The sequence below is a fragment of the Bidens hawaiensis genome, unplaced genomic scaffold, assembly GCF_021521415.1.
Source record: "Bidens hawaiensis isolate Kalapana, Puna unplaced genomic scaffold, B.hawaiensis_p1.1 tig00008951_1, whole genome shotgun sequence".
Lineage (NCBI taxonomy): Eukaryota > Viridiplantae > Streptophyta > Magnoliopsida > Asterales > Asteraceae > Bidens > Bidens hawaiensis.
The window spans coordinates 205,397-232,707 of NW_027491653.1; the positions used below are offsets into that span (position 1 = coordinate 205,397).

The window sequence follows — 27,311 nt, forward strand, 5'->3', positions numbered from 1 at the left end:
TTAGTTTTTAATATCATGAGATGTTATAACCCGTTTAAGGTCTATTTGGGTTTGGTGAGACCCATACCTATGAATTCGGGTTAAATGCATGATAAGTCTTCATTTAAGAATAAAACAATCTGGTGGCTTGAGAGAATTTAGGGAGCTTTCGTTTATATATATTTAAGACAAGTTTTGATAAGATTACTTTTCAATTGAGATGTGTAGGTTTTTTAGATTTTTAACGAACAAACATAAACGGACACGAGCATGTTGATTTTTTTAAATGAACAAACATGAACACAAATATTTGTCTAATGAAAAGGGGGATGTTAATGTAGTTGACAATGGTGGGTAGTTTTGGAAGTTAACCGGCGATGAAGATGATAGACTAGCAACAGATAACATGTAAAGGAGATAAATTAAATTAGGGTTTAATGATAGTGTTTACCAATAAATGAGATCTTATAACCCATTTGAGGGCTATTAAGGTTTGGTAAGACCCATAGCCCATGTAAATTATTCTTTGATGATTAAGGGATTGTTTCACAAATAAATGAGATGTTATAACCCGTTTAGGAGTTATTCGGGTTTGGTGTGACCCATGACCCGTAAAAATTATTGTTTGATTATGAAAGAGTTTCATAAATATATGAGATGTTATAACCCATTTAAAGACTATCCGAGTTTGGTAAGTGTAAGGCCCCGATCCTGGTACCATACATTGGACGTTGGATTTACTCATAAACACAATTCTAAATATCAGAGTTAATTAAAACTTTCTCGGAATAATATAAAAGTCAACCATTCATTACAAATATTCATAACTTGTCTTTTTAAAATATAATTAAAACATAGTATCAAAATATCATGACAAATCTTCAGATGCCAGCCTCTTCAATCTTGCCATGTTTCCTGCTCAAACCAGCTATCTCAGTCTGTTAACCTGCGTGCATACTAAAAGTCAGCTACGCTGAGTGAGTTTTAGTTAATCAGACGACATACGATACATTCACATACTTACATATGCACCCGAAGGTACATACCTCCATATCTACTTACATACACACATACTTTCATTATTTCTTTCATACTTACATTCATACTTTCATTCATACATATACGTTTAAAGAGAATTTTTCCCTATAGCCTTTGCCGATATTATTATGGTCGGTTCCCTGCATTCGCCGACATTATTAGGGTCGGTTCCCTGCATTCGCCGACATTATTAGGGTTGGTTCCCTGCATTCGCCGACATTATTAGGGCCGGTTCCCTATATTTAGTACATTGTACCATACCTGTCTTTACATACCTTTCTTAATATTACGTGCAATATCCGAAGATCGTTCACGTACCATCATCATAACACACATACGTCATTTATATATCATATATATATAGTCATATCTTTGACTATCACCTGGCAGCACATGCAATATCCGAAGATCGTTCATGCACTATCATCATAACATACATACATCTTTCACTTATCATATATACACATCAATCATGCCTTTAACTATCACTTGACGGTACATGTAATATCCGAATATCGTTCGTGCATCGTCAAGCAATCATCATACATAAATCATACAAGGCATACACTTACCACTTAAGGTAAGTGTATTAACTATCACATCGAGTATGCACACAACTCCGAAAACAAAAAAAGGAAGTGGGGCTAGAAACTCACCTGAATTATGTTACGTTCACCGTTAATGGTTATCCCGTTCTTTAGTTGTGCACGACTAAATGTATAACAATTACGCGTATTAATTTCTATCACTATCCATATCACATTCTAGTTCAATTATAACCCTCAAAGAACGGGGGTCCGGGGGAAGCGCCCCTGGCAGCGGGGTTCTAGGGGCGACAGCCCCTAGCGGGGTCCAAGGGGCAGAGCCCCTGGCTGGGGTTAAGATGCCAGGTCAGCTTGGAAAAATTTTATTTTCATTAACTGTCGTAACACATTTTCCATTGGGATTTTAAGTTATTATTTAATCTGCTAACTCAAAAGTTCGAGGGCTTCTTTGTAATTAACTCATTCTTTTCTAAGTCCAAGGACCATTATGTAATTCTTTCAAAGTCTAGCTCGTTATTATGCTCTTTAACGAATTGGGGACATTCGTTACTTCTGCCTTCCGTAACGAATTGGCTAATCCGTTACTTCATAACGAATTGGCCTTTATAGCGAATTGGTCCTTATAACGAATTGGACTCATAACGAATTGGATCTTATTCGTTTGGTCTGGTTAACGAATTGAACTTCTTAGCGAATGGAACCCTTATAGCGAACCAGTCCTCATAACGAATTAGACCTTATAATGAACTGGTCATCATACGAATTGGACTTAATGAACTGGGGCTAGTTCGTCAGTCTTTCCTTAACAAATCTGTTCACGAATCAAAGCTAGTTCGTTAGACATCCGCTAATGAATTAGGGTTAGGTCAGTGAATGTCAGAACATTCTCTGACATCCCTTTAACCTCGTAACACTTTCCGGTGCCGCCTTCGCCGGAAAACCGGGATCTCGCCGGAAAAGCGAGATCATGCTTATTTCTCAACTGTTTTCACCGTTTTTCGTCTCGTTCGATCTAGATCTGAGCTAGGGTAACCCCTAAGCTCACCTTAGGTTCGGTTTATACCCGATTCCACTTGGATCTCATGACTCTAACGGTTTAACGGTGTCGGCTCGTCATTTCTTGACTAAATCTAACGGATTTTAGTTTATACAACATCATACTATCATTACCTTGAATCGGGATCGGTTTTCTATCTTGGATCGGCTAGAGAAGGGAGAGAAATTAGAGAGAAAGCTTAAGTGTGTGTTTTTGTGGTGTATGGTATATGTGTAAAATGAATTAAATGTGTGATTTAAGGTTTATATAATTATGGATCATGGGCTTAAGCCCATTGTCTTTCCATAATTCCTTCATAACCCATATCCATTTAACCCAACACTAGCTCGACTCATAATAACTCGTATTTTCATTTATTAACCGAAACTAGAAAACGGGATGTTACAGTAAGACCCATACCCGTTAATTCGGGTCAGATGCATGAGAAACCTCCATTTAGAAATCAAACAATTTGGTAACTCTTGAGAATGGGGGGGGGGGGCAACCTGAGAGCGACACATAGAATTTCATGGTAGGCAATTATATAGATAGTTAGATACATATGAAAATATATTTTGGCATAATATACTGTATAAAAATGAAATATTATAATATACATCTAAAACTTAGGTATTTTTCATTTATTCACCATTTAAAATTTAAAATAGGAATTTTAAAGATAAATGACATAATATACTCAATAAATCAATCATACCCAGTGTAGTCCCACCAAAAGCAAAGCTATAAGTAGGGTCTGTGGAGGGTGGGATGTAGGCACACCGTACCTCTATCCAAAGGGATAAAGAGGTAGCTTCCAGAGAGACCCTTAGCTCTAAAGTACATATGTATGAAACAATACAGATAAATCAAAGTTCAACATTAATATAAACATTAATAATAGTAATAATAATAATAACAATAATAATAATAATATATGTAAAGAAAATATCATCATGGTGTGTGACAAAAAAAGGAAAAATAGAAGCCCTAGGGTAGTCGTTTATTCCTAAAAATCCTTAACTTTAATTCTACTTCTCCAAGAATTTCTATCATCAACCATGTCCTCAGAGAGGTTTAGGTCTATCAAATCATGCCTAATCCTTTCGTCCCAAGTCAATTTAGGCCATCCTCTACCTCTCTTCCCCTCTATATTAATATTTTCTACGGTTCTAACAGGGCTCGTCGTCTGTCTTCTCTTCACATGTCCAAACCATCTCAATCTCCACTCTCTTATCTTGTCTGCTATGTTCGCTACCCCTAATCTCTCCCGAAGCATAACATTTTTTATTCGGTCTGACCTTGTGTGTCCACACATCCAACGTAGCATTCTCATTTCTGCTACCTCCATCTTCCGCACTTGTGTCTTCTTGATGGCCCAACACTCTGTTCCATATAGCATTGTAGGTCTAACTGCAACCCTATAAAATATTTCCTTTAGTTTAGTTGGGAAATTCTTGTCGCACAATATACCTGTGGCTGCTTTCCATCTACACCATCCTACCTGGACTCGATGGGTCACAACACTGTCTAATTCCCCATCGCTCTGAACAAAAGATCCTAGATACTTGAACTTCGTTACCTGCGGAACCACCTGCCCTTCATTGGTAAAATGACAAAATAAACTAAAAAATATAAAAACACATATTTTTATAGTAATATAAATCCAAAACTTAATATAGTCTTATTATAATTATAACTTTCATTTTTACCAATTAAGCATCAAGAAGTGACATTTAGTTAAAACCGACAAGTTAAAACCATTAAACAAACTATTAAAATTTAATTCTGAAAGATTAAAATTAAGATATGTATATATATTAAAACTTTAATTATATAAAAGTAAATTTATCAGATGTAAAGTTATAAATATTATTTTACAATAAAACACAAATATAAGAGATAAGAGTAATAATTAACATATGAACAAGAAAAGGTATTTGGCATGTGGCCCGACACCAAGTTAGGACACGAACATATCTAGGGTAGATTCTTGTATAAGTTATGTTGTAACACAATGACATAATATAATGTCTTAATTTATCAAGCTTACAAGACACGCACTGTGATCAAGTCTTTAAGAGGTGAGTTCATGTGATCCACCTTTTCAACTATTTACTTAAAACTTTTTGGGGACATGGAATACATACTCCTAAATATTTTCATAAATTATTTTGGTGTATTATTATCCAAGATCGATTTAGCTGCCTTAAACAATCCCCGACTTTGTAGCACAATCATTAACACAGAAATGAGCCACAGGATATATGGGTAGTACTATATGGGGAAGACCCCCTCATACAGTGGGCCTACATCATGGGACAACCACCTGCTGAATGATAAAGGGGCTTTTTAACATGTCTAAAAAGGGTTTTTTGTTGTTGGATAAGCACCACATACGTGCCAAGTTCCAAGATCATCTCAGTTGAATATTATGATCAACAAAGTTGATTCACGTAGAAACAAAATCATATTCAAATACCATCATTGATGCCTAAATTTTCAGAAGTGTTACCAATCGTTGATGAACAAATTCAAATCGTCTTCAAATATGAAGGTGGTGAGTGTTGTCCTTATCATCACCGTCTTCAATCAACCCTATTTTTGGAATCATAAACGACTAATGGATTCAGGATAAGGTTTTGTTTCAGATTCGTTGTTTAATGTCAGAATATAACGAATAAACTAACAAAACAGATAATATATACCTTCTGAGCAGTAATGAGTCGTAATGTTGATTCTTAATCAGTTCCGATAAATAATGGATTCCTTAGATATAATAGTATTTTTAAAATGTGACTTATTCAGTTCCGGTAAATAATGAATGCACTTTGGAGTTTGGACAGTGTTCGACTTGCTTCTCACCCATCCTAAAAACACCCCATAAACCTAACATCACAAATTATACCCTTGACCTAGACTAAAACTCATAATAATTACTACATATCCGAGTACTTTAGCTTTGATTTCGCAACAAAATATCATTCAAACCTCAATCGCAACTCTCAACAAAGATAGTGCATATGGTGTGAGTAACTGACAAATTAAAAACTTACCGAAATCAAAACGGATTCTTCCATTCCAAAATCTCCGTACTGTAGTTGCCTTTTGTGTCTTATTGGAAACAATCAATCACATACTTGAACTTGAAATCAATGATGAAACAATAATCAGATCGTGAAATTAGGGCTTACGAGTTGGACGCTTGATTACTCATGATGTTGAAAACGAATGAGATAACAGAGTGAGGGTTTTTATTGAGTGGATTCATGAGAGGTAGAAGCCATCAGGCTATGTGAGGAATGAAGGAGGAGAACTTGTGGATCTGATTTGGCATGATTATGGTTTTGAGTATTAGTCGTGGTTTATAAAAGAGGAAGAAAGAAGAAGGCAAAGCAGGCTTTGAGAGAAGTGTAACCCGTTTATTATATCCATACTCGTGAAAAACCTAAAAAACGCATGAGAGGACACTATCTACAAACAAAGCAATCTGGTAGCTCTAGAGAGGCGGGGAGCGACCAGAACGTTACATGTGGGATTTTAGAGGTTTCTTTTATATAAGTTATAGATAATAATCACTACTTTCACTTTATACAACTTTAAATCTTCTAATATTCTGCTAACTCAGAATAACCACGGTTGTGGTGGACACATTACTCAGATTGATCACCCAAATATTTTTTAAATAACATATTAAAATTATGTAATTAATAACATATAAAATAATATTTAGGACTTTAGTTAATTCATAAAGGCTTGGGTTCTCCAATGGAGACCCAAGTTCGATCCTTACTTGTGTCGCTTTTGGTTGATATTAACAATGAATGATTTGAGTTAGACCTTACGAGGTTGTAAATTCGGATTCCGAACCCACCCGGGTTTTCATCCCACCGTGTGGTATGTCAAAGAGTTATGCTCTTGTGGCGGCATAACGACTGCCAAGTGACAAGCAGTGGTACGGTTTCCCGAAGGAACGCCTAAACAAAACTCTGAAGCCAGTGTGTGTCCAAATAAGACAGCATAATCTAACAAAAGTGAAACAACGATACTCATAAAATTGGAGAGTGCGCCGACTTAAACAAAAAAAAATAAAATTCTTCGTTCTAAAAAGAAATAAAAAAAAGCTAATTCGGGTTCGGATATTCAGATAATCTTGGTTCCGTTTAAGTATCACTATGTATTTTTTTTCCAGACATATCCCAATGTTGGGGGGTCTAATATTGTAATTTACCCAAAGTTGTAAGGGAACAAATTATATATCATCCATCCGTTGGATCGCAGCCATCGGTGAGAAACCCTAGCCGGAAACACGATGTCGCACTTCGGAAGAGCCGGGCCGCCGGACATCCGAGACACATACTCTTTGCTCGTCCTCAACATCACCTTCCGTAAGAGGCCTTTTATTATTTATTATTTTACAAATATAATAATAAATCTAATCTAATCTAATCTAATCGAATCGATTTGTTGTTTCAGGCACAACTGCTGATGATTTGTTTCCGCTCTTCGATAAGTACGGAAAAGTTGTTGATGTTTTCATCCCTAGAGATCGCAGGTATTATTATTATTATTTAGCATCTGAATTGAATAGTCTAGGGTTTATATTATATTAATATTATTGTTAATATTATCAATTGTTGGTAGGACTGGGGATTCTCGGGGGTTTGCATTTGTTAGATATAAGTATGCAGATGAGGCACAGGAGGCAGTGGAAAATCTTAATGGTCAGTCACTACTGGATTTTATATTATTCTTTTTGTAGTTTGTAGTGATAATATAAAATCAGTGGGGCTGTAAACGACCCGAACGAACACGAACAAGGCGTTGTTCATGTTCGTTTGTTAAGGAAATAATGTGTTCCTTACCAAACGAGATTTTGTGTCCGTGTTCAATCATTAAGGAAATGAATGTGTTTACGAACACAAATAAAATAGGCAGAGTCTAGAGATTGAGAAATGAAATGCGAACAATGCAAAAACGATGTGAGAATATGATTTCTTATTTAATGTTAAGAGGTAATAAGTAAAGAATATAAAATATTTAGATAAAGTTAATAAATGTACAAAAATACTTTCATGAACAACATATACAAATGAACATGAACGGACTTTCGTGAACACATTACCTAACGTTCACGAACATAATTGAACGAACAGGGGCTCTGTCCATGTTTGTTTGCTTAACTAATTGGACGAAATTTCTTCTTCATGTTCGTTCATATATTAAATGAACGAACATAGAAGAACTTTCCGCTAAACGGTTTGCGAACTGTTCGCTGAATGTTTGATTCATTTACAGCTCTAATAATATGCTCTATGATGATTCAAAGCATATGCATTTGTTTCAGGGAGAGCTGTTGATGGTAGGGAGATAAAGGTTCAATTTGCCAAATACGGGCCAGATGCTGAAAGGATGTGAGTGCATTATCTTATGATTGCCTGTAAAAGATTGATCTTGACTCTGTAGAGTGTTGTTACGTATGTTCTTTTATTGATGACTTACGGTTTGGTTTACTTTTTTTAATAGACACAAGGGACGGATACTAGAACCAGTTGAAAAGTTGAGGGGGAGGTCAAGGAGTCGAAGCCCGAGGCCAAGGTAAAGATTTTTCTATGCAAACATGGGCTTAGGCTTGTTTGGTAGGTATATAAAAACTTAATGCTATCTGTGAATTTCTTAATGAGAATGAATGGTGTAAGGTATGGACTTAAATGCTTTATTTGGAGGGATATTGGGTGTAGTTTTAAATGGAACGTTAAGCTTCAGTGTTGATTTTGTATTATTGGTTATTGACTATGAAGTGTATCTTTGGTTTTAGTGATCGTTCGTTTTTTTGTTTGTTTTTCGTAGTTCTAGGCATAGGGATGACTATAGAGACAGAGATCACAGGCGAAGATACCGTAGCAGAAGCAGAGACGGGTATGACTATGACAGGCCTCGAGGACGGGACCGGGACCGGGATCGTTACCGAAGTAGAAGTCGTAGCCGAAGCCGTAGCAGAAGTCCTGATTATCGCAGGGAACGCAGACGAGGGAGACCTGATGATGATGATAAGGGACGAAGTCGGTCTCCTAACAGGTTCAGACGCGCGTGCGCACACACACACACATAATAATAAACACATGTTTTGGTTTTTTATCATTTAGCATATCAGAAAAGGGTATGCATTTTGTTTCACTTGTATCAGACTATCAGATCTCGCTAAAACGTCTTTTTAAACTAACAAAACACTCGTTTAACATTAAATAATTTCTTTTCTAATAGATTGACACATGGGTGTTCTTGACTTTTTAAACGTCTTGACATTCTTATTACCCGTTTTTTTTTTTATCCAAATGTGGTATAAACAGGAACAAATAAATACTTCCGTGACATTTTAAGTAGTAACAATATATCCATGACCCCAAAATGAATTAAGTCTAACATTAAGTGACCTCCATATGGTAGTAATCACTGTCATAATTATTGCTTTATTACTTTTACCTTTATTCTTATTATTACTATCGATTATGTCAAAAATCTGATAATTACTAAATGGTTTGTATAGGAGCATTACTCCTCCTGCTCGGAGAAGTATCAGCCCGCGCAGGAGCCCACCTCCACGCAGAACACCTTCTAGAAGCAGAAGTCCTGTAGCTAAACACCGCTCACCTACTCCAAAACGTGTTTCACCCCGTTCTCGAAGCCCAACACCACATCGTTCTGATGCTGACGTGAGTATACATTTCTATATTTTATAATAGTTGGTTGGGCTTAATTATGAGGCACTGATAAAGATTATCTACACTTTGTGTTACAGGACTGAGAAGTGAACTAAACTGTTGATTATCTGAACTTGGTGTATGGACATTGTTCCTTTTATGATGCATATTTTTAAGGTTAAAACTTATTTCTGTTATGGATTTCCCCAACCTTGTTTCTTCTTTGTCTGACGGTTTTTTAAATCGAATATAGACTTTATGTTGCTGTATGCTGCTGGTGAGAACCGTTACTGTTGGTTGATGTCTTTTCTGGGTGGTTGAACTATATTGTGCGGTTGTGATGATGATAATGTGGGTGGTAAGAGTCCCGACATCTTAACACTGAAGTCAACTTAGGATTTTGACATTTAGTATGATGATTATTCTTACCATTGCTTTCTGTTTTTGGGGCATATTGTTGCTGGATGATATTAAAAGATGGTTGAGGTAGATATGGTCTTACCTGTAGCTGACTAGCTGATGCAGTTGTGCTGGTTTTGACTTGGGTTTGAACCCACCTCACAGGTGCTATTAAAATTCAAATCTTAGGTCGTCTCTTAACAATTTTTTTTGATGGTCAATTCGAAGGGGTTTAAACATAATTAGCACAAGGGTTTGTAAATATGTTTGAACCTACTAGTTAAATGATGGCACAGTAACCGAATCCATACACATTGCTGATAGCGGTTCAGCGATCGATATAACACTCATAAAGGATCTGTTGCTGTCCGTTTCGGCTTTCGGTAGACACGATCAACCTAAAAAATGAAATATCATAGGTTGGTTTTGTTTGACTTCCGCTCTAGCTTAATTGTCTGCTTTAAGGTTTTTTAGGTTTATAGTCATCAAGATCAATAAACCAGTATTTTCTTGTATTTCGTTCAAATGCACATTAACACCCTTTCTATTAACTACTTTATTTGTGTGACCGGTTGTTCTAAGACTTCTGATTATACTTCATTGTTTAAAAATGGATATGATGTAGAGATATTGTATGGCCGTTTGTTCTTAGACTTGTTGCAAACTAGCTACATTCTGTCAAATTTGTTTTGTTTACTGCCGTCACCTGATATAACCACATCATCCTAACGGAGGAATTAAAATTCATGGTGTTATTGGTGTCAAAAATGAAACCGAACCTCATTACTATCTCCAAGAAATATCCATTATTACTATCTCCAAGAAATATCCATAATACTGAATGTTGATTCTTTCTAGGGGTGTGCGTGGTGCGGTTCGGTGTAGTTGACTAAAACCGAACCGAAAACCAAACTTTTGGTATTATGATTTTTTAAAACCGTTCGGTTTTTGGGTTCGGTTCGTTTTAGATGCGTTTTTTTTGGTTTTGCTAATCGAGCCAAAACTTTTGGGCCAAAAAAAACTTGAACCAAAATATTGAAATTGGACATAATAGTCTTTGTTATACACTGGATCTCAAATATTAAAAGCTAATAAAAGATATATATTTAAAATTAAAATTCAAAATCAAAACTAAAAGTACTTGTATTGTTAGTTATTAACCGTATGTAGAAATCAATATTTGTTATTAACCGTTAAATGGTTAGGGTTAAGATATTATGGTTATTTCGATTTTTTGGTTATTTGGTTCGGTTCGGTTTTTTCGGTTCTTAACAAAATACAAAACCAAATCAAAACCAATATTGGTTTTTGCTGATGTTTAAAACCGAACCGCTGGTTTATAACTTAGTTTGGTTTTTTCAGTTCAGTTTTTTTGATTTTCGGTTTTGGTTCAGTTTTTTCAGTTTCGTGCACACCTCTAATTCTTTCATCTAGTTCCCCAATCAACACATCCCTTACTGTAATAAAACTTTGATAAGTGTGAAGGTTTAGACGTGGCAAAGCAATTAAGCAACTACATTCGCGGGAAAAGGGGGGGGGGGGGGTCAAAGGTTGGCGCTTTTATTGAACTCGCTTATGGATAACATGAAAGACTGGAGGAGACAAAGGCGAATGCAGGTTTTGAAGACAACTCAATAGTGAACAAAAGGCGGATGCTTGTACAACCGATTGCCATTGAAGAAATCAATAATGTTATTTGGTGCGTGTGCACCTAAGTATGCTGGTTTTGCTTTTAGCTTAGTCAAAAAGAGTTTTGGTCAAACTTCAACCTTTCTTCAAGAATATGGTGGATGATATCTTTTCCGAAACAAAGGTTGTAACTCCTAGTTCATCGCTCTTTTACCTAAATCCAATGACACTACATCAAAAGTTAATGCTGATTAATAGTCGTCATATAAAAAGTAATCGATAAAATTCTAACAAACAGAATCGGGTCCAATCAGCTCTGTAAGAGAGCCGAAACATATTGGATGGTCCATTAATAGTTGGTGATAGGGTGACATGTGTGTACTGAGGTCGAGAAGATGGAGAGAAATTGACAATGATTTAAGAGAATCACCGATAGTTATAGGATAACTTTTTTAAGAGAAGACATGATGTGACATGAACTTCCCGATTGATGAAAGAGTGTACTCAAAACGGGTTTCATTATTTGAAATATGGGGAGAGGCTTTGAAAGGGATAGACTAGACGGCCCGGATTTTAGATTGTGAAAGGAAGACTGGACAGCAGATATTACACGAATTCGTGCAGTAGATTTACATGTATTCAGTTTTGAGACTCATACTGTAGCCTAAGTGAACAGAGTAAAAGGGTATATCAGGGTATAATAATTTAGGGGTAAAAAACTAGTTTTTGTACTAAATAGTGAACAAATACATAGATTTATTCTTTTTAATGTTAAAAGGTACTTTTCTTCATCATGGCTGTTTTAAATGAAGCTTGATAAATATTCAAGTGATTGATATCACAGTGTAATTAAACGAAACGAATCTTGATCATTGTTAACAGCAACCTACGGTCCTACAGCAGTAAGAACAAAACGAGCAAAATCAAGAACAGAGAGTCCGCATTCACAAAGGTGAAAGCTAGGGTTAAATGATTTTTTGGTCATCAAGGTACTTCCAGTCGAGTCACCGAAAGAATTCCTCGGACCGAGTCAGGTAACTAAAGTATTAAATTTGCAGGTGATTTGACCCAAATATTTTCAAGAAAACAATGGCTATACATACATTGTAATCACCAAGGAAAGAAACCACCGTTTATCGGTCAATGAGTCTTGACCATGTCCATCATATTATCATTGTTTTAATAAATCACGCAACTGATATATTGAAGTTATCCACCAGTTCCATTGCACTTGTCTTGTTAGCAACTGAAACTATTTAAACCCGTAAACATAACATGTATATTTGTTAATTCAAAAACGTTAGTGAGTTAGTGGTATAAACAAAACAAGACACATGCTCATAAGGCTCTGAGCAACCACGAAACAAGACGAATGGTCTGGTCATAAATGCTGGTCTTTTATTCTTCTCCAAAAATAACTTCGGTCTAGAAAGTGCATAACCGTAAAATCACAAACTAAAACACACAGCAAACGCCATAAACAAGCATTACAGACATAACAAGTTTATAACATCAAGTCCATATAGTACCAAATCAAGAACCCGTGCAGCATTTCACATTTAGCAGCAACTTAACTTACTGAGCACGAAGAACTTCAATCTCGAAAACCAAAGTTGAGTTAGGCTGGATGCCCCATGCAGGAAATCCACCAGCTCCATATGCATAATCAGGAGTGCACTGCAATATCAAATTCGTATCAAACACGCGCTCTATGATATTATTATTATTAGAATTATTACCCTTAGCCGAGCAACTTCTCCCAATTGCATCCCCAACACACCTTCATCCCAACCTGCAAATTGATAAATGTTTGTAAAACCACTACTTACATAGCTTCATTTCATAACAAAATCATTAAACTTTGTTATATTTATCAACTAATATAGCATCCAAAACAAACTACCTTTAATAACTTGACCTTTGCCAATTTTGAAGGTGAATGGCTCCTGCCCTGGATCTTTTGTGCTAACAGTTACAAATAATAATAATTAAACATCAAAAGTATATAACAATATATTATGACTTTAAAAATAAAATATATATATATATATATAGTTCTAACCTCCAAAACTTTTGAGACAGATCACCATTTTTCCCTAAAATCACAGATTAAAATTGAAATTTCAGAAAATTAGGAAAAAAATGAATAAAAACACATAAATCCGTGAAGATCTATTAGGCAGAAGTAACATAGAAGCTTCAATTATATTACTAAGCAACTAGATTGATTGTTAAAGGAAACGAGAGACTGGAGTTTACCGTATCCAGTGCAGTGAACGGTGACGTTTTGGCCAGCGACGGGCTTCGGGCCGTTTCCGGCACGGATTACTTCCTTCTCAACTCCCATTTTTCGTGATTTCGTTAGCTTTGTGTCCTGAGTGTTTTTGTGGCGACTGCAGCAGATCCACTGTTTTTATACTGTAGAGAATGAGGGTTGGATTGATTTGTATGGTTGCACGTGATATACACGTGCTACACCAAATGAGCACCTACATTTTAATTTTAATTTTATTTTTTTTAGAATTAGTAACTCGTTTATATGTCACAAGATAAAAATGATTGTTTCATATGCGTATCATTTATATTTTATAATTCTTTTATACTCTCAAGCGCTATATGTATAAAGAAAATGACCTCAACATTTTAGTTAGTTTTAGGTACGTTGAACCGGCCGTGCCCATAGTGGCCGTTTTCCCCACCAATTTGGTAAACTTACATCATAACTTGAAAAGAATTTTAAATTCCTCTATAGGAATGAATTTGAGTAAATTAACTTCGATTCTTTTATTAACAAAGCACAATATATTAAGAATGACATTTAAATTCTACAAACCAAACACATTAAAAATGAAATACAAACATCAATTACAGTGAACTAACTCTACAAACCAAACACATCATAAGAATTAAGGATGTAAGATGATTGTTTTGAAACTTCAAGCAAATTAAACCATATTTTGGTGCAAGTGAAAGGTAAACAAACACTAGACAAATATACCCAAATCAGAACTACAAACGTCACACTGTGTTAAACCCACCTAAAAACAGCATTGCACCTTTGAATATTAAACAGAACTCAGACTCAATTATTTCAGTTCACCAACACATAATTATTAATTAAGAACACAATCAGCCTAATAAGCCTACTGTGGGTGCACATATTTGGTCCACAGACTACATTTCCAAAAGCCACACTTCCAAATCCCCCTTAACTGGCCCATAGCACAAGAGGTCAAACAACCCACGGCCCAACAACAGATATAATGTACACCGTCCGAGCCCACAATATCAGAACCAACTCGGCTAAAAGTAAACACAAACCCGAAGTCGAATCCATATTAATGTCATTAGCAAGTACCAGCTACCAGCCACATAAAAAACCCAAAACAAATATGTTAGAACCTAAACCAAAGCAATGCTACTCTCACCACCTGGCGGCTTGCGAACGCCACCAAGATAGTCTCGAGATTCCGCTTTCCCATCAGCAAAGATGTTACTTCCACTCATTTCCCGAAGCTTCGCTGAGCTAAGCGGCTTTTCTGCTGATGCTGGCACCTCGTCACCTTTGAAAATATTGTTTCCTGAAAGCTCTGTGAACTTCTGGCTCTGGATCTTCTTGGCTGTCTTGATCGCGGGTTCTCCAGCATTTGTCTGAGATACAAAGGGTATCATTGTCAATTAACATAAGTGTGCTCCAACCCGAACCCGTTTTGACCCGTTAATAAATGGTGTACCCACAAAATTTAGGTCCAAATGTCTAATAACAAATTAATTATTAATTAACAAAAAAAAAATTTGCCCAGAGTTTCAGACCCAAACTCATTATTTTGAGCCATTTTGTGGGCCAAAATTACCAAACTCAAATGGTAAAAGCGAGGCCTGTAAACAAACCGAAAGTAGAGGCCCAAATTCATTGTTTTGGACCAATTACAATTTAATTTAGTAACTCTAGTTTATGAAGTTAAAAATATCATCCATTTACAACTTAGTCTAGTTTTCTTAATCTTTTAGGTCCTAGAAATTTATGTTCACGTTTACTTTTAATTGGTGTTTGCTCGTTTATGCTCATTAATATATATTTAGTTATGTTTTGTTTACGTCTGTCAACCATTCGTTCATCATATTAACAAACTGACATAAACAAACACGTTCATCTTCTTAACGAACAAACACAAACAAGAAAACCCTGTTCATTTTAGTCTTCGTGTTTAATCGTATGTTCAGTTAAAGCTAAAAGAAAGAACACAAACATTGGTTTATTAACAAGCATAGGTAAAACTGAAGGAACCAAAACCGCTTTCAAACCCGAAATAGATATAAAAGAACCACGTACATTATTTGGAGTGGATTCACCAATGCTTATGCTTTCTCTTAACGCCAATGCACGGGCAGTTAACGGGCGGGGTTGAATTTCAGGAGGCGGTGCAAATATGTTATGTCCACTGAGCTCCTTGTTCTTTGCATTTGTAAACTGTTTTTTCAATGTGGAATCCAACTCGTTATCTAATGTGCCACTTAGTTCCCGCTGCTTAGCTTCAGAAAGTGCTTTTTTAGGAGACACTGATTCTTCTTCACCAGATGAAATGTGACTGATCCCAGCAACTGTTTGCTGATAAAAAAAACGTTTGGTTAGATTAAAATAGTGTAAGAATATAGAATCAAGGACAAAATGCGTCTACACTTAAAGCTATTGTCTAGGAGTTCAACGAGTCGAGATGCTCGTGAGCTACTTGAGACCGGATCGATATAAAGCTAGAAAAAGCCAAGCCTTATTGAGCCTGAAACTAGCATGGGAAGATCGCTTAGGCTTGTCGAGCCTTGTGTATTTTTACGTTTTAGTTATTTTAGACTTCCATGTAGTAATTTCACACTGCACAGCCGAGCTCGAGCTGAGCTTTGGCTCATTTAAAGTACTGCACACGAACTCGAGCCAAGCTTAGGTTCGTTTAAGGTTTTTCTCAACATATATAAAAATAGTTAAAAAAAACAATTATATGGGTCAAACCACAGGGACTAAAACTGCATTTTCTTAACTCTATATAGTGAAATATGATCAATAAATTTGCACATTGAGGGTATAAACTAGTTACCTGATACATTCTTACTCCAGTTTTATTAGTTTGAGTTGAGTTAGCAGCATCTGCCTCTTCTACATCAGTCTCTCCACTGGCTGCAAATATTCCACTGCCAGTGATCTCCTTTAACTTGTACCCTGAAATGACGAAAAAAGGCCCAACCTTGAATCAAAAGAATAAAATCAGATAAAAAAAAAGGTTGCACTGCTAACCACAATTTAAAACAATTCAATAAAACATTATCGTAGTCTAGTTGACAATAAACGGTGAGTGACACAAATCAAATTGCAAAGATTATATTAAGCAGTGGCCGTATGCTTATCATTACTTGCATTGAATCCTTTCATGTAATTGCATTTATATAGTTGCTGGTAGTGCATGCATGGTCACACATTGTAAGATGCAGTCCTTGTTTTGATTATAACGAAAGTATGTACATGTTATACAAATGCTATCAAAGAAAACAATAGACATCATCTCCACCTTAAAGAAGATGCATTGTTTTAATGAATAATAAAACTTCATCATGAAAAACTTCAAAAGGTACCGCTATAGAAAAAATTTGTTACCGTGATTGTCAAAAATCCTTTCACATAACATCGAAAAAAACTTCATTATATATAATTATATACACACTTTCAAATTTCAAATCTGATGCTATCATAGAAACACAATCGAACCTCAGGCGGCAATCAAACTATCAAATTATGGATATCAGCTATCGAAAACCTAATAGTAAAAGCAAATTAATTAGATCTGGTAACAGATCAATCACAAATGAAAAACTAATAATAATTTATAATTGCATCAACAGCAACAATAATTAGAACAGAATTAACAAAAGTAACAGATCTGGAACCTTTTGTTTAAGCTCTCAACTTCCTCATCAGTAACCTGACCTCCAAACACCACTTTACTAATCCCATCCGACGGCTGCATTAAATAATAGGTTAATTTTGAAAACAAACACTAAATTAGGTTAAAAAGTGAAAGTGATGTAATAAGTGCAGCATACATACCTGGTGAGAGCGAGTAGCAGGTGCGGTGAGTGTGGAATCGGCGGGAGGAGTTTCCGACCATGTTAGCAGATCTGCGGTGGACGTGTGCGGTTTCCTCACCGGCGTGTTGGACGTCATTTGGTTTCAACTTTGAACTGTGCCTTCGAAGTGAACACACCAAAAAGTGAAAGATGATGTGCTTCAATGCGACGTCGTGTGGTTGGTTATATGATGTACAAGTAGAAACGTGATGTGTGTTGGAACTTGTGACGATTACAAAGTAGTCACTAGTGAGTGTTCTCTCTCATTCTAAATCCAATTATGTAGTCAAATATTACAATTTCAGTCACTCAAGTAGTCAAGTTTCCACATCTTTATGTCCACGATCAACACGTATATGATTATTGTATGAGATGTTTATTAAAAGTGACGGATCCATAAATTTATTTTAGGTGGTGCGCTACTTTTAAAGTTGGATATAAAATTTCGGGTGGGTTCGATAGTTCGGGCAAAGCTCATTACATAATAAAAATACGATAAAATAATAAAAAGACATCGTCATTAGAAATCAACAATTACAAACTAACAAATTGAAACTAAAATGTAACAAATAACTTAACAATTAACAACATCAAAAACAATTAACATTTAACAAATGAATCTAAACTTACATTCACAGTGGAAGAATTCAAGGAATAGTAGCAAGGCAGGAGGAAGAAGCAACGGACCAACAATGGTGTGTGGTCGGCCTAAAAAGCGGCAGCGGTGGTCGAGGACGACAGTCATGCGGTGGTCCACGGTTAACAAAGTTGGTTTGGTAGTGGTGTGCGTCAACGGAGTATGAAGACGTCAAGAGGGGAGAGATGCATGCGTTTGTGTAATTGTGTGTTTTATAAAACCCAATATTGATATAAGCTAGGTTGAATTAAAAAAAAAATCTGAAACATCGTTTGTGCATGGGATCAAACCTGTGACATCCAACTTACAATACCACCAACTTACCAGCTAGACAAGCGCATGTATTGTAAATCATGTGGTTCCTTCTTAATTTATAAGGTGGTTCATTCTAATATTTTCTATATATCAATACACTATTATTTCAAAACTCCTGGAACCACCCACTTGTTAGCTAGATCGGTCCATGTGTTTAAATACGTCGAAATCGATCGAACGACCGACATGTTTAAAAGGTTTAAAATATGTATGGTTCGATTTCCAATTCTGTCGGTTTGACAAAAAGTTGTGTAAACAAAACCAGTCGTTTAATATTCACTATGTAGTTTTTTTTTCATAGAAGGAATATAAGTTACGAGTATATAACATATTCGTGAATCATGAACAAGATTTGATTACTTTTATTAGTCACTTCTTACGTTTTGCACCATATGAAACTTGTAAGACCATGTAACCGAGCGTCTCACATTGGTTGAATTTGCTTATGATAAATAGTTTTTAAACGCAGATTTCATTAACAGTGTGGCAGAAACATTCAAACATTCATTATGTGTCGAATAAGAACATAAACTTGTATTTTAACATACACGTAAATAACATAAATAGGGATGCCAATCTTTTCCGAATTGCCAAGTGATGCCCTCCGTCCTATTATATAAGCACCTGTAATCAACCTGATGTGCATATGTAAAGTCAAGTACGTTGAGTGAATTATAAATTTACATAAACATCATATTATCATACCACATTCTTTAATGTAACACATGACTCAACGTAACAAGTCATAATGTTACCTATCATAAACATAACATCTCGTAAAGTAATTAACATGTAATCATAACACTCTTACCCTTCCGATGAGTGCATAGATGGCTCACTGCCCATCCATAAACTCATGGTGATAGAACACATATAAGGTTCGCCGGCTTTCTTTATACTCACATGTCACATCACATACAAGGTTCATCGATCTTCCCTATGCTAATCATTACAGTACGCACAAGGCTCACCGGTATTCTCAATACCCGCATAGGCAAGGCTCGATAATTTTCCATATACATAAATCTTACCTAGTCATTTTGTAAATGCTAAATATAGTACACTTAGCTACTTTAACTTGTTGTCGTTGGGCTTACACCTTGCAATCGTATGTTGGAACTTGGAACTAAATTTAGCCATATGTTGGAAGTATCTTGGGTCATATATTGAACTTTTAGTTGTTGTGTTGGCATAATATGTTTTTAATTAATAGTTTGGCCAATGTGTTTGGACCACTTTTAATTTCATTAAATTTATTTTGGTTGGATACTTTCTAAATTATTAGCAGCATTTCCTAACTTAAAAAAAATGCTTCATTAATATATTTAATGTAAAATTGTATAACTTTAAAATAAATTATGAATTAAATCCACTAAAATGTACTTAAAAATTTACGATTTTAATTTTTGCTAATTTAGAAAATACATTTTTTTCACAATGACGATATATAAATTATAATTAAAAAAAAATATATATTCACTTGCAGGATGTTGAAAACTCAAACAAAACTGAACTTGCATGTATCGATCATTTTAAACAAAATGGAATATTATTTTGATTTTTTTAACTTAAAATTAATTTCAGGCTCGTATCATTCCCACTTTGATAGGATAGTAAGGTGACTACCGTGTGAAATCGAAATCAAGGGTTCAATAAAAGAATTAATTCTACGCTCGTAGAGTTGGGGTAGGGAAAAAATTAATTCTAGGCTGTAGTGGTGGTAGTAATTTAAACAAGACTTAACAATTTGTTAGAGATCATTAAACTAAGATTTTATGGGCAACTAATTTTATATGTTTCTTTACTTGATAACTATATCTTTTTAACTTAATACTCCCCTTTCAACGTGTTTGGAGTTAAACTGAAATTTACAACTTTTTAGTTAAATATTATATATATTTGTCACTAGGCCAAGTCAGTGTTTGTTACTCGATAACTATACTTAACATTGTATTTTCTAAAATAAACAAAATTTAATCATATTTTTATTCTTTCAAAAAATCATGTATGCACATAGATCGTGTTTAGCACGGATAAGTGTCTTGTCTCATGCCACAAGCGTTTCAACATATCACTTGCGTTGGGGCAATTCCAACCATTCAAAGCATGTTGAATTGATAGTAGATTATTATCGGTATAACTAACTTTTTGTTTCCAATTTCATAATTAATATTTAGTGCTAATTCCTTTTTGAAAGTTCATTTATCTCTACTTTATTATGCCATGAATTATGGCCTAAAATGATCGACTATAACTTTTATATCATTTAAAGTAATGTGATAAACAAATTTCTTAAATTCACGTTAAATATATGATAAGTTGAGAACGTTGTGTTACTATTTATTTTATTAACCCATACGTTACACAACTAAAAAGTGTGATAAACATAATGTTCGATCCAACTTATAGGGGCTTGCTTGTTTATTCCACTTGTTATTTACCTATAAACATTACTTTAATAAACCATAGTTTTTAATGTTAACACATGTTTACCCGGCAATAATTTATCATATATCACCTAATGGTGTCTTCGCAACTATTCACTGACGGTGTTTTATCATTTGTCACCCAAATATGTAAAAACATGTTACACCTACGTGTATAAGCATATGTCACACATCATGAGAACCTAAATACGCTCTTAGATAGAATGAGTGGTACCGAATCGGTGTTGTACCGTCATAATTGGGACAATACTTGGTTTTTCTTTTTTACTTGTTTTCGGTTTCGACATTTTGATATGGTACCGACTTTGAGTTGTATTCAAAATAAGACATATTTTTGTATCAGCAAAATATAGTTACACATTTCAATACTATTTAGTTTATTTTACTTAATGCTTATATTTACTAAATAATTTTCTTAGTAATTGCTAAAATTGTTATTATCCTGTCAACTATTATTATCAGTAGTAGTATTGTTGTTATTTCGTTAATCAACAATCAAACTATATTTTTCCAAAACAAATTCGGTTTTTTTATCTTGGCTAACTACTAAAATTTGGCCTAATGCAACCTTTATTTTACAAACACAGTTGCATGAGATGAAATTGCATTAGGCATAATCAAACCTTTTGTTACATAAGGCAACTGTTTTCTTTCAAATGCAATCTTTTCAAGACAAATCTTTGGAAAAAGTTGCATTAAATAAAAAAAATGTTGCATTAGGTAAAATACAACTTTGTCTGATGCAATTATTTTTGTATAATAAATGTTGCGTCAGGCCAACCTTTTAGTAATGCGCATTTTCGTGACAATGTGCCGACGAAACTTACTCCTTAATGTGAACATTAAGTCCATTAAGTTAATCAATTTCTTAATGCACCATTTTGAAATGAAGCCGGGTCGGATTTTTAGAAAACTAGTATCCTGTGCCAATTATAAATACCATTTAACTTGAGCTACTTTTCATGCAAAGATGGAGACTCAAATGCCAACAGTGACAGCAGCTAACCTGTTGCTAGCTCCAGCAGCGAGTCAACTGAGTAGTTTTACTTCAATTCGTGGCTCTATTACGCCTCTATCGTCGACGGTGAACTCATCTATTTACAGAAATTTTGGATATGTGAATTCAATGCCTAATTGAACAGCTTTTAGAAAATTGTTTACTTTAAATGCAGGCAACCGATTTAAACGAAAACCAAACAAAGGCAAAGAAGCAAGTACTTGCTTGCCCAATTTGTTATGACATGTTAATATGGAATGGTGATCCAGTTTTCTCAGTGTAAGTTTTGTAATTATAATTCTTTTTTACTCTTGCATTCAATCTAATATATATTTATATATACATGTTTTGTTATTATTAATTTTCTTTCTTTATTTGTTGTAGAGATTCTACCCCTAGGTTTATTTTAGAATGTAGCACATGTAAAAAGGCTTACAGTGGTAATGAAACACATCTTGATTTAACAATAACCAGTGGCTCCAAGAAATCTGATGGATATATGCCACCTTCTTCTGAGATTTTCAGGTAACTTATTTAATTATATTGAATTCAACTTATACCTCTGATCGAAGTCACAAATAATATGTTTCCTTATGTGACCATGAACATCACGCATTTGTTGATTTAGGCTGCCTTTAGTATCATACCTGTACGAGAGAGGCTGGCGGCAGAGCTTTTCGATATTGGGTGGTTTCCCGGGCCCTGAGAAAGAGGTAATGCAAATGACTCGAATCGGTTATTTTGAACATGTAGGCTAGCTGACAGTTTCGACCCAATTACTTATGAATAGACTGATTTTTGTTATGTTGTATCTCTAATGGTAATACAAAATATTGTCAAATGGGTTGAACAAGTTAAGATGCATCATATAATAACTCCCAAACCATTTTATTTAAAACAACAATGTCATAGTCGATATAGTACAATTTTCTAATAATATTTGATACATTGATCAATTATAAAAGAAATGGAATGCAAACAAAAAGTATTTTTGTTTAACCCGGCCAAGGCCTGTGGATAAAATACATGTTTTACTCGAACCTAGGTGATGTTTGTTTTTTAAGACAAAATTTGTCTGCGATCTGATTTTATTTCTGCAATTGAAGATGTGGTCTGAAGGTCTGCAATATGAAAATATAATACTGTTTGTTTTATAAACTAGATATTGTTTGCATAAGTAGAAAAATTAGTTACATATCATATATATCACAATAGATAGAAGTCATAGAAGTCATTTAACTACTATATACTGCTAAAAATATTGGTGGTGGTGTACGAATTATGGAAGTGAATGGTGGTGTACGAACTATGGAAGTGGATGGTGGTAGACGACTGTGGTAGGTGGTGAACGGTGGTGGTGGACAGCGGGTGGTGATGGACAGTTTTGGTGGCCGGGTGGTGGACGATGGTAGTGGGCGGTGATAGTGGCCTGGGTGGTGGTGGTGGATGATGGTGGCAGGGGGGGGGGGGTGGTGGCGACAAACGGGTGGTGGTGGATGGTGGTGGTGGCGAACGGTGGTGGTAGTGGACAGTGGTTGTGGCCGACGGGGGTGGTGGTGGCGGATGGTGGGTGGCGGCGGCGGACAGTGGGTGGTGGTCGTGGTGTTGAACATTGGGTGTTGGTAGGATGTTAAGAAGTGTGAAGATGTTGGATATTAGCTTATTTTTTAAAACTATAAAAGAAGTTTTCAAATTTTATTTTTCTTATTTTAAATAAACTGTCTTCAGAGGCTTATGTCTGCGCGCCCGCAGACATAAGTCTCTTGCAGATGTTTGAAGCAAAAACAAACACAACTTTAGTATCCAACTTGCTCATTTTACCATCATCAATGATACTTTTCACTTAAATCGTTATTCATCGTTTTTATGAAACTTTTTTGCTATCATTTCTTTGCAGTTTGAAATGATGAATGATTATCTTAAGCCTGTCATTGGGGGACGAATCATTGACGCTAGTTGTGGTAGTGGCATGTTCTCAAGGCTTTTCGCTAAAAGTGGCCTATTTTCTCTCGTTGTTGCACTAGATTTTTCGGAGACCATGTTAAAGAGGTGTTACGACTTCGTCAAGGATGAAGGAAGCATATCTCAAGAGTATACATCTTCTTCACATATTCTATAACATTGATCATTTCTCATTAGAAGTGGCATATTAAACAGGCTTATAACCGATCAAAATTGTTTTTTTTGGTACTCGTCAAAATAGTGGTGTCCTCTAAATACCGATAACTCGTGTGTCAAATATGATTACAAATACAGTAATAACTTCTTTTTTTAATATAATGATTTAAAAGATTATATTACATTAATAACGCTCTTCCTATATGTAACAATTCCCATATTTTTGTTACATGTGACATGTTTTTGTTTTCTTAACTTCCCTCATTTGACATGTTAAGAGGTGAAATATAATCCTATCCAGTGGCGGAACTTAAATTTTTTAAATAGGAAACCGAAAATGCTATATTTTTTTTTTCACTAAATAAAGACCACAAATCCCTTCAAAAAAATAACTAGTGTTTTTAGTTGGTTTGTTTTGGGCTATCAAAGATCATATATTACCACTTTTGAACTTAAAAAAATACTGAAAGTGTATTGACTATATTTAGCGAAAATATAATATTGCTATATGTAGAAGTTCTGAGTTCAAAAACAAGTGGGTCAGGAACCCCTTGTCGCCCCTATTAAGTTCCGTCCTTGATCCCATTCGCCATACATAAGTAAAAAACTTGAAATTGCCACCTTTAACTTGCATAAAATAACGGTGAATTTTTTTTTTTGAATGCAAATATGTATTTTTAGGAAGTTAATATTGGTTAGAGCTGATATTGTACGGCTTCCATTCGCTTCAAGTGCCATAGATGCTGTGCATGCTGGTGCAGCTCTTCATTGTTGGCCCTCACCATCTGGCGGTGTAAGTATATATTTTGTAAATTTAATTAAGAGAATGCGTTTTTACTCACTCTGTCTTCCACTACTAATCTTAGTTAGTTTTCAAGGGACTAGTAATGACATGTGTCATTAATGTCAGAAGTTGTGTATTTTAAAACTGAAACATAATAATATAGTCTTTCATATGATGCCAAACCCATTTTGTTTGAATAATAAAATCAAAGGTTCGATTTAAAAATCGAAAGTGATGAAATCAAAAGTTCTGAAATTTGAATTACTATTTACTAGAGTTTCAAATTTAAAAATATAAAAATTTATAGTCACATGGATGACACGTGACATTACTTTTTTGTTAAAAATAAATGTGATTAATGGTGGGGACTAAATGTGCAACCTCTGATAAATATTAAAATTAAGTTTACAATTTTTAAAATCTAGGCCAACATTGCAAAATGGTCAAACCATATAGACCATTTTTGCAATTTCTTTCTGCAATTAGCGTCTTTTTTGTATGCTAGAAAAATACTTCTCAAAGTAGTTTGGAGATGTAAGACTAAAATCTAATGTAGTTGGCAACAATGAATATTGAATAATATTGCATAACATGTCTAAAATAATATTTTTGGGTGTTTTTCAAGGTACTTATAAGAAACTGATGGTATTTAAAGGGTATTTTGGACATCTTTTTTAACAGCGAATGCATTTTACAAAGATTTAAGAAAGAAACGTAGACCAAAAAATACAACAGGAATAGAGAAACCATTAATCATGACTTCTCAATATTTCATATAGTTAAATAATCTTTTAAAAGTCCTTTTTGAGCTAAATGCCAAATTTTTTTTTTACATATGTGGATATTTTAGTTGTTTCATTTTTCAAGTTGTACTGTTAGAACAGTGATCGCAAAACAAGCGTGGCTAATGAGTTGGGTAATCATGTGAGGTTGGCTTTACATAGAATACTTCTTGTCACAAGTGTTTTAATCATTTTATAAATCATTAGTGTAACAGATATGATTATGAAAATCAATATTAATCTAATATTTTGGTAGATTGATTTAGGAAATTTTATGTATTAGAAGTATTATTCCGAGTGACTTACAATCTATTTCACCCATTTCTTGTATTCTTCTATATTTGGCTCGAGTATTTTTCGTACCCATTTTCAAATTACACACATCACAGGTTGCTGAAATTAGTCGAATTCTACGACCTGGAGGAGTTTTTGTTGCCACCACCTACATAGTAGATGGCCCGTATTCGCGTATCCCCTTTTTATCACCTATACGTAAGGTATGTCTTCAGTATGATCTTGTATCCCTACACTTTTAAAACACATAGGTCATTCTTTACATAATTAATTCCCAGCACTTTAAAAGTTCCATTTTATGTGGTCTGGTTTAAGTTATGCAACAATGGGGGTTGATTTAACTTATAGTATCTTCTATAAACTATCAAAATCATTTTGTGAACACTGAACACCCATAGTTTATAAGTTTAAGGGTGTTTAAGTGTTCAAAAATATAGTTCATTGACGTAAGTGCGAATTCAACGAAAATGTGTACTTTTTAAACCTTACACTTTAATTGTATACAAAAAGTTCTAAAAGAGAAAAAAAAATTTCGAGTCAACACAATCTAACTTGACACGTTATGAAACAAGCCAAAAACGTTTATTTTGACCTATTATCTAAATAGTCCATTTTGGCACCTCAGAAAAAGGGAGAATCTGAGTTATCAATGGAGTGATGTCTATACTATTTGATTGTAGGCTTACAGGCATATATCGGGGAGTCATGTTTGCCTTTCTGAAAGTGAGTTGAAAGACGTGTGTTCAAATTGTGGACTGATGAATTACACTTATGTTAGAAATGGACGATTTATCATGATCACTGCCCAAAAACCGAATTAGACATACTTGTATGGTCAAATCTCTGTCAAAATAAAATGGGTTCTAGCTAAATGTATCATCGTACAAACTTAATGTACAACAACATGAATAATTCACGGAAAAATGACTTGTCTAAATTGTATATTTTATATTCATTTGTGTGTCTATATTTTTTAAAGCTTAGTATGATAACTGAAATTCCAGAAATATATGCTTTGGCATCAACAAATACATATAATGACAATCATATAAACAATGTTCATATTTTACCTTAAAGGCATTGTATATCATTGATTAAAAACTAGCAGTCTTAAAAAAAATGTAACCTTGAATGGGATTAAAAACAACTATCCCTTTATTTTATTATATGTAAATCAAATCTTATGTTAAGAAGTATCTAAAAATGTTATTATCTTGCAAGCTGTTATCGCTGGGGTGTCAAAATTAATGTAAAAAATCTGAATTACGACCATTCGACCTGAAGTTTTGGTCTCACTAGTTACTTGTATAGTTTTATGTCTTTAAAGTTGTATATTAGCAAAATAATATATATAAAAAAAAAATAATAATTAATAAAGTGAGGTTTATAAAAAATTAAAAACATAGGATGTTATGGGCCAAGTTGATTAGTAGAATGTAGGCTTAAATGGAATGGCCCATATTAGAAGCAGGACTTATTGGATTGTTTGTATGGCCCAT

General features: G+C 34.6%; 4 protein-coding genes across 6 annotated transcripts; 2 read left to right on the plus strand and 2 right to left on the minus strand.

Moving 5' to 3' along the window:
• The first annotated feature begins 6,861 nt into the window (after window positions 1–6,861).
• LOC143530620 (uncharacterized) lies at window positions 6,862–9,966 on the plus strand. 3 transcript variants are annotated; one of them, XR_013134901.1, is made up of 10 exons: window positions 6,862–6,983; window positions 7,072–7,150; window positions 7,240–7,319; window positions 7,943–8,009; window positions 8,122–8,193; window positions 8,446–8,673; window positions 9,143–9,308; window positions 9,395–9,473; window positions 9,550–9,654; window positions 9,774–9,966. XR_013134901.1 is itself a non-coding variant. In XM_077026107.1 (8 exons), exons 1-8 carry the CDS (start codon window positions 6,908–6,910, stop codon window positions 9,398–9,400), a joined length of 774 nt encoding a protein of 257 aa, XP_076882222.1. In that variant the 5' UTR covers window positions 6,862–6,907; the 3' UTR covers window positions 9,401–9,501. The 3 variants fall into 3 exon arrangements, 1 of the variants encoding a protein (XP_076882222.1); XR_013134900.1 differs by having other exon boundaries at window positions 9,550–9,966; XM_077026107.1 differs by lacking the exons at window positions 9,550–9,654; window positions 9,774–9,966 and having other exon boundaries at window positions 9,395–9,501.
• Window positions 9,967–12,702: 2,736 nt separating this feature from the next.
• Window positions 12,703–13,788, minus strand: LOC143530575 (peptidyl-prolyl cis-trans isomerase FKBP12). The gene is made up of 5 exons (XM_077026068.1): window positions 13,584–13,788; window positions 13,387–13,420; window positions 13,228–13,289; window positions 13,064–13,116; window positions 12,703–13,001 (listed from the first exon to the last, which is right to left on the minus strand). Exons 1-5 carry the CDS (start codon window positions 13,669–13,671, stop codon window positions 12,900–12,902), a joined length of 339 nt encoding a protein of 112 aa, XP_076882183.1. The 5' UTR covers window positions 13,672–13,788; the 3' UTR covers window positions 12,703–12,899.
• Window positions 13,789–14,563: 775 nt separating this feature from the next.
• LOC143530629 (uncharacterized) lies at window positions 14,564–17,675 on the minus strand. The gene is made up of 5 exons (XM_077026115.1): window positions 17,419–17,675; window positions 17,248–17,332; window positions 16,415–16,536; window positions 15,658–15,933; window positions 14,564–14,975 (listed from the first exon to the last, which is right to left on the minus strand). The coding sequence occupies exons 1-5, from the start codon at window positions 17,533–17,535 to the stop codon at window positions 14,727–14,729; spliced, it is 849 nt and encodes a 282-aa protein (XP_076882230.1). The 5' UTR covers window positions 17,536–17,675; the 3' UTR covers window positions 14,564–14,726.
• Window positions 17,676–21,784: 4,109 nt separating this feature from the next.
• On the plus strand, window positions 21,785–26,711 carry LOC143530576 (putative methyltransferase At1g78140, chloroplastic). The gene is made up of 8 exons (XM_077026069.1): window positions 21,785–21,954; window positions 22,010–22,113; window positions 22,219–22,359; window positions 22,463–22,547; window positions 23,732–23,925; window positions 24,634–24,745; window positions 25,908–26,015; window positions 26,493–26,711. Exons 1-8 carry the CDS (start codon window positions 21,808–21,810, stop codon window positions 26,631–26,633), a joined length of 1,032 nt encoding a protein of 343 aa, XP_076882184.1. The 5' UTR covers window positions 21,785–21,807; the 3' UTR covers window positions 26,634–26,711.
• The last annotated feature ends 600 nt before the right edge of the window (window positions 26,712–27,311 follow it).